We start from the raw sequence: 7913 nt of genomic DNA on the forward strand, positions 1-7913 counted from the left end.
TACGCTATATTTAGAATATTTTCAGCGCTTAATCTTGCCGTCAGACAGCCCTGTCCTACGGGGAACTGAACTGAAAGTGAAACTTATCAATGCTCTCTTCACAGCCAGAAGACTCCGTTGACAAAAACAGTATAGATAAGTTTCACTTTCAGTTCAGTTCCCCTTCGGGTAAATAGCGTACACTTGAACTGATATTGATTTTTTTTAGATGAGGCTTTCTTTTAGGTGGCTACAATACGTTTTGCTGCCGGCCCCCATACCTCATACAACCCCACTTCAAAAGACCCGAACTATCCCTTTAAGGGTTGACCTCCTTTTTCCCTACTACAGTATTTTTAAACATCGGAATCCTCATGTACCTTTTCCAAGGATAACTCCAGTTTAGCATTGAGGGCCTGGGATTTCTTCAAGTACTTGTTGAGATCCGTCAGCTCGCCGAAGGTGGTGTACTCCTCCACCTGTGTGCTGTAGCTCTCCAGTTCTTCCACAAAGCGGTCGCGGCACAACTGAAATCCACACACAGAAATGTTTTCTCGCAATAACATTTCTTTTTTCATTTCACATTCACATAAACTAGATTCCAGCCAAAAGATCAATAGTTGGAGAGACAGAGCAGAAACACAGACCTTAAGGCCACCCTGATATTGCTCCGTCTTTTCAGTAACGATCTGTCGGTGTTCCTTAAAGATGGATGGCATACGCTTAAGCCACTGGAAGGTCTGCGTGTTGAGCTCCATGTCCGATGGTGAGAGGGTGACAAAGTCCATCAGGAAACACAATTGTGTGTTGGAGTCTGCCAATCTTTGCTCAAACAAAGGCATCTCTGTGGTCTCCAACTTATTCATAAAGACCTGGATGGGAGTACAGGGCAACACTGGTATAGTACTTCATGTCCTAAATGGCAAAATAGTTTATACTTAAAAAGAAAGTATTTAATGGCTGCCACTGCCACAGTCCAGTTAGTAGACGTGAACAACAACATGTCAAGTTTCCATCTGTTATTACTGACTGGATCTTTAATGTGCAATGTCTATGACAAGCCGTTTTAACATTTAATTGAACCACACTTCTATCTGTAATTACATTTAGATATCCATAATAGCATTTCTCCAAGTCAAAATTATATTCTCGCTAGTCAGAATTGTAAATAAAGACATCTACAATAAAATTCGTACTAGTAGACATTGTATTTCAAGATATCTACAACTTGGATTGTACTAGTCAAAACCAAATTTAAGATATCTTTAAATACTTAAAAAGTAAAAGTGGCTGTTTTAACATCTAATAGCTAGACTGGATGTATATTGCAGATATCTGTAATTTAATTTTTCCTATTTTAAATATCCACAAAATCATCCTTCCTAGGAAAAATTATGTCACTTTTGCCATTCATGTGTATTAGGCTTTCAGTTTCAGATAACCACAATTGCATTTTTGATACATAGAATGAGCATTCTGGATATCTGAAATATAATTCTTACAAAGAAAGCTCCAATTGTTACTAGTCATAATTGAAGTGAGACATTTTGGCATATCATTTATGGCAAGCCGTTTTAACATCTATTAGCTAGACTGCATATTCATTATTGATATCTGCAACGTCATTTTGCCTGGTCAAAACTCTAATTCAAGATATCTGTAATTCTATTTTGACTAGATAAAACTCTAATTTTAGATATCTGTAATTACATTTGACTAGTACGATTCAAACTACTTTTGCCATTCATGTGTATGGGGTTTCTCATTACAGATATCTACAATTCAGATCACCAATGTGAATTACGAATATCTGCAGCTGAATTATGACTAGTTGTAATTCCAGTTTCAGATATCTACAATTTAATTCTGACTAGTCATAATTCCAGTTCAAGGTATCGTTGATTCACCTCAATTGAAGATATCTACATTGTTCTTTTTAGATATCTTAAATTAAATTTTAACAAGTAAAAACGACGTTGTAGATATCTTAAACTGGAGTTAGGAATAGTCATAATTTAACTGTAGATATCTCTAACTGTCGTTTTGACTAGTCAGAATGATGTTATAGATATCTTGAATAAAGATTCTGACTAGTCACAATGTAATTACAATGAGTCAAAATGCATTGTAGATATCTCTGCCATATATCAATACATTTGTGGATATCTGCAATTGCATTGCTTCTAGTCATAATTGTAATTATAGATATTATTATATAATTGCATTTTAACTAGAACTAATGCCAATTTTGGATATCCGTAATGACATTTTTACTAGTCACAATGTATTTTGGATATTCAAAATTATGGATATCTCGAATGTTTTTTCATTGTGGATATCTGAAATTAAAATTCTGACTAGCAGGCTACAATTGGATTGTAGATATGTAAAATGGGTGAATTCTATTGCAATCAAAAAATACAATTGTGGATATCTGAAGTTGAAAGCCCAATACACATGAATGGCAAAAGTGATATAATTTTTCTTAGGAGGAATAATGTTGTGGATATCTGAAATGTTAATTTTGACTGGAAAGAATTGAATTATAGATATCTACAATATACCTCCCGTCTAGCTGTTAAATGGTAAAACGGTTTGGAATATGTCATACCGAACTGCTTAGTGGACAGAATTGTGAGGGACAATTGCACACACTGTAACACACTGCACCAAGCTGGTCTGTGCGACAAGACTTTGGGTTGGTTACCTTAAGCTCCATCAGCTTCTGCGTATCAGTTGGTGTGCTCAGTGCCTTCTCTGCAATCTCCTTAAATTCATCACAGAGTCTGTGGGAAGACGAGCATTCATTCAGTGGCATATACGAAGGGTTTCACAGGCTTACAATCTCATTATGGCACAGCCTGGAGCTAAGGTACACCACTGGGATATACAGCAGCTAACACTGGGTCTAAAACCAAACAGGGTAATACTATACATTCAACTTGACCGGCACAATGTTTATTTCGAGGTACCAGAATGGCCAACTAAGGTCTGAAGCTTATCAATGCATATTTCAGCGGTATATGTCAAACAGAAATGTGTTGTTAATCCTGTCAGCTTTTTTTTTTTTTTAAATGATAATTTGCTTCTGCTGCAATTTTTTTGTGTGTTTGTGGATGTGGAGAGAAAAGATGAAAACGGCAAACCAACTGACTTCTTGTTGATTTCCTGATGGTCTTGAAGCAGCCGAGTAACCAGTTTCTGCTGTAGCTCCTGAGCACGCTTGACGAGAGCGTGGATAAGCTTATGGGACTGAACCTCAAACATGCCAAGACGTACCACCTAAAGCCCAAAGTGTTGGTCAGTAACACTATTAACATCATAGAAAACATCAAGATTTAAAGACTGTTACTTTTGAGATTTTGAGATTGTTTAGGTATTGGGATTTATTAGATAGTGTTCTATGCAGAATAGTAGTTGTAAAGAAACATTAGCAACCTCATTTCTGTCATTCCACATTATACTCTTGTAATTTTATCTTACATTTTAAGTTTAGATTTCACCAACAGCGAATGGTCTAAAATATAAAAAGTAATATATAACTCTTATAGCCATCATATTGTCATTTCTGGTGACTTCCACCTTGCTGATCAAGTACCTTGCTTGATGTGTACTGGATCTGGTCAGCGAGCTGCTGGTAGTGTACCATCTCCACCATGATTTCCTGGAAGGAGTGCTGCTCACTGAGGAACTGCTCCACATCCTCCTCTGCCTGCCCGGATACCAGGGTGGCGTATTTATCGTACTCGTGGATATACTCCTTGGGCCTGACACACTCAGCCCTGAACACACATCGCACCTCCTCCTGCTGGGCCTCAAGGATCTCTGGCAGGATGATGGGCTTTAGGGTGCTTCCGAACTGGGAGCCTGACTATGAAGACACAAAGTAGGGTATAAACCATAAACTGTGTATAAGAAATGGACGTGGTCACCGTGATGTCACCCATTGGTTTGAGGACTACGGTTTTGAAGCCTCGGATTCAGTATTTTGGCCGTCGCCATCTTGTTTTTTTGCAACCAGAAATTATACAAGAGGGTGGATCTAAGTACAACCGAATGCTGATTAAGACATTTGTAGGCGACCAAAATGTTGCAATTAACTTTCATGAAGTGAAAACACACTGTGAAAGGGTTAAAGTTGGAAGACGAAAACACGGACAACTCCCAGACCGGACAACGCAAACTGTCAATCACAAGGTAGCCCCGCCCTAAAGCATGCCCTGCTTTATGGTCTATTTGACTCTAAGTGGGACCATAATTTACTAAATGAACATCATGCTGTATTGAAGAAGACTTGAGCGATTGAGACCATAAACTCATGTTTACAATGTTTACTGAGGTAATAAATCAAGAGAGAAGTAGACTCATTTTCTCATAGACTTCTATACAATCAGACTTCTTTTTGCAACCAGAGGAGTCGCCCCCTGCTGGCTGGTAGAATGCAAGTTTAAGGCACTTCAACTTCACTTTTCAGACCCAGAGGTTGCCCACTGGTATAAGCCCATGCAGAAAACTACATTTTGCAATGCCATGATTACCTATTGTGAATTTAAAATATAAAATAGGGCATCCACACAACATGACTGCAGGAAAAATACAACCACTGCCACAGTTAAGATCCTTCACAAATCACAATGTGCTATACAATTACTGAGACACTATTGATGCTGAGTTTTTGTTGTTTCAGAGAGGTGTTGATTCAACTTCATGATCATTTTGGAGGCTACAGTTTGTGGTGCTGTTGAACTGTATTGCGTTACAATGACAGGTGTTTCTATTATTTTGTCCACCCCTTCTATATCAATGAGGGTAGGCTAAATAAGAGAAACACCTCTCTATGATCATCCTCCAAAATGATCATAAAGTTGATTCAACACCAACTGAGTGGATATACCACACGCACGCACACACTTTTGCTCTTACCCATTCAGAAAACAGCTTGGTTTCCACGCGAGGTACCATGTTGATAGACCTGAGCATGAGCTGATAGACGTTAAGGAGGGCCGCCTCATACAACTTGAGTTCGGGCTCAAACTTGATCTCTCTGTCCTCCAGGATCAGATGCAGCACAAAGCCTGGGTGCTCATAGGCTCGCTCTGACTGCTAAGATGGTGGAGAGCAAACCAAAGCAAAAAGAGAGCAACTGTTAGTGTCCGCCTGTTCATCTAGGTCAAGATCTGAACATTTATTGAAAAGGTGTGACCATTTTTCCAGACCGGGGCGTTCGACTCTTTTAAAATATATTGGCCTGACTTTTTTAACCTTTCTCCTACCGGGTCTTGGGAAATTAGGTGTGTATAGTCCCTCATTGAGTTTAATGCAAGGTTCTGCAGCTGGGAGGTCATCAGTGTAGCGGCACAGTTGAAGAAAGACAGCAGTTTGGCTTTGTTGCTGGAGGCGGGCACCAGCTTGTGCCTGCACCCCTGGTAGTAAATGTTGTACACTTCAGGAAGCCAACTGGTGCAGAAAAGAGCAAAATCACAATTCAGATTACATTCAGAGACCGTGTTAACATGCAACTAGTGCTCAAACTACAGATGCAAATATCAAATAGTCAAATAATGAAATCTTGACACTTTAATGATACCAGTAGGGAAACTGGGGCAGAGGAGAACACTGTAATAAGTGGATATCTATAGATAGATATACTTCATATTGTTGTGATACACAGGTAGAGTACTAATAAGCAGAAAAATTGCAAGTATGCAAATCTAGGATTTACAAAAATATTTGGGGGTTGTGGAGGAGACATGTATTTCCTGATGTAATAGCTTCCTATGGCTAACAGTTGATATTACTGCAAAAGAGCCATGTTTTATGGAAGCAACTCACAAATGTCTTTGTTCAAAACAGCTTATAATCCTGAACCACAGAAAAACGCTATTTCCATTTTGAAATTGCTATCGCACTCCAAAGATGATATTATGTTTATTTGTATTCAAAAGTACTCCTGATTGTTATTTAACTGAGCACAGGTATCTTGGTGTTAAAGGGATAGTTTGGGTGTTTTGAAGTGGGGTTGTATGAGGTACTTTATCCATAGTAGGTGTATTACCAACAGCAGTCGGCAAACTTCCAGTTTGGAGAAGCAGACAAGAGTACTGACACGGCAGAAAAGTAATGCACTGTTGTGGACGGAGGCAGCAAAACTTATTTTAGCCACCTAAAAGAAAGGCTCACCTAAAAATATAAATATCAGTTTAAGTGTACGCTATATTTAGAATATTTCTGACGGGGTACTGAAAGTGAAATGTGTGTTGTTGGCAATGGAGTCTGGTGGCTTTGAAGAGAGCATTGATAAGTTTCACTTTCAGTTCCCCGTAGGACAGGGCTGTCTGACGGCAAGATAAAGCAGTGAAAATATTCTATATATAGCGTACACTTAAACGGATATAGATCTTTTAGGTGAGCCTTTCTTTTAGGTGGCTAAAATATGTTTTGCTGCAGGCCCCGTCCACAGCAGTACGTTGATTTGCTCCCATGTCGGTACTTCTGTCTGCTTCTCAAGGCTGGGGGCGTGCCGACTGCCATCTACTGTAGGTCATACACTGACTATGGATAAGTACCTCATACAACCCCACTTCAAAACACCCAAACTATCCTTTTAAATAATAATGTGGACTCACTTTTTGAGGAGGATTCCTCTGGCATTATCAACATGTCTGGTGACAGTTTGCTGAAACACGGAGAGCTCCATGGACTCCTCTCTGCTGTGGAACTCCTCTACGTCTATCAGACGGAGATCTCTGCAAGCAGGTCATCCAGGAGGGTAAGATGATAGGCAGACATGGACTGCTACTATAGCAACTGCATTTTCAGGGGTATGTGACATGGGATAACAAACTTTGGAAAAGCACGTAAAAATCCTAGATGGTCAATCTAACACCATTCTCTATTAACAAACACTTTGTTATGGTTCTTTAAAAATGTCCATGGCGTTAAAGCAGCAGCAATTATTTGCAAAAACTGCTTTGAGAGCTTGTTAATACTGTTAAAAGTCCAGAAAACAGTCCGCAGAAATCTCATGAAAACAGGAAATGATTTATACAAAGTATACTGCAAATGTTTATTATTTGCTGTGTATCTTCACAGCAGAAAGTGGTGCTTCCAACTACCGTTATGCTAGAACATTAGTGTATAATATACCCACAGTTACCATATTGGATGAATAGAATTTAGAGTAACATTCAATAATGCATAATAGCCTGTCATGATAAGTAATAAAGAAGTTCACATATTGTGCATCTGACTTTTTAATTAGGTGTTATAGAATAAAAGGTATCAAAAATATTGAACGTGGTACATTGTTTTTCCCTTTATAATAATTAACTGCAATTTAACAGTGTGTAACATTTAGGGGAATTTATTGGCAGAAATGGAATATCATATGTAAGAGATAATGTACAGCTAGCGGGTCATTGTTGTGAAATAAACCCTGACACGAAGAGGAGGGGTCTTGCATCGCCCTGAAGGGGTTTATTTCACAACAATGACCCGCTAGCTGTACATTATCCCGCTTAGTACACAGCTACTTACTTAAAGGGACTGTTTGTAAGAATCAGAAATGCTTGTTAACAGCGACACCTGTGGCTGTTAAGTCAACGAAAGTCAGCTGCTTGGCAGTAATGTTAGCTGACCAGACAAAGGTCTCTCCATGAATCAATGCTGATCCTAGTGTTGGCTTTTCCTGCCTCAGCCTCCCGACCGCGATTCTCAGAGCTACTAACTCTTCTGCAGTGTGGAGTGTGCGCGCAGGCCCGTGAGAGTGGAGCGAAATAGTGAGAACGAGCGCGGTGTGTGAGTGAAGGCAAGCAGGCAGGCAGAGGAGCAGAGTACAGCAGAGACTCCGGTCCTGGAGACCAAAGCTACGGTCTCTCCCGCGCCCTCCGACCGCGGCCAACACTGTTTAACAGACGGGCTTCACTAGATACAAC

At 39.6% G+C, this 7913-nt stretch overlaps 1 protein-coding gene across 3 annotated transcripts in view; it reads right to left on the reverse strand.

Annotated features, from left to right (window-relative positions):
- Positions 1–7913, reverse strand: part of dnah7 (dynein, axonemal, heavy chain 7) — a 116936-nt gene that overhangs the window by 104689 nt on the left and 4334 nt on the right. For all 3 annotated transcript variants that reach the window (XM_074658131.1, XM_074658129.1, XM_074658130.1), the window contains exons 8-15: positions 6606–6725; positions 5253–5436; positions 4903–5082; positions 3578–3850; positions 3134–3261; positions 2687–2765; positions 627–851; positions 360–506 (exon numbers count right to left, since the gene is read on the reverse strand). In XM_074658131.1, the coding sequence (XP_074514232.1) occupies positions 360–506; positions 627–851; positions 2687–2765; positions 3134–3261; positions 3578–3850; positions 4903–5082; positions 5253–5436; positions 6606–6725 (1336 nt within the window). The remainder of the gene's footprint in view (positions 1–359; positions 507–626; positions 852–2686; positions 2766–3133; positions 3262–3577; positions 3851–4902; positions 5083–5252; positions 5437–6605; positions 6726–7913) is intronic.

The sequence above is a fragment of the Sebastes fasciatus genome, chromosome 14 (assembly GCF_043250625.1).
Source record: "Sebastes fasciatus isolate fSebFas1 chromosome 14, fSebFas1.pri, whole genome shotgun sequence".
Classification (NCBI taxonomy): Eukaryota; Metazoa; Chordata; class Actinopteri; order Perciformes; family Sebastidae; genus Sebastes; species Sebastes fasciatus.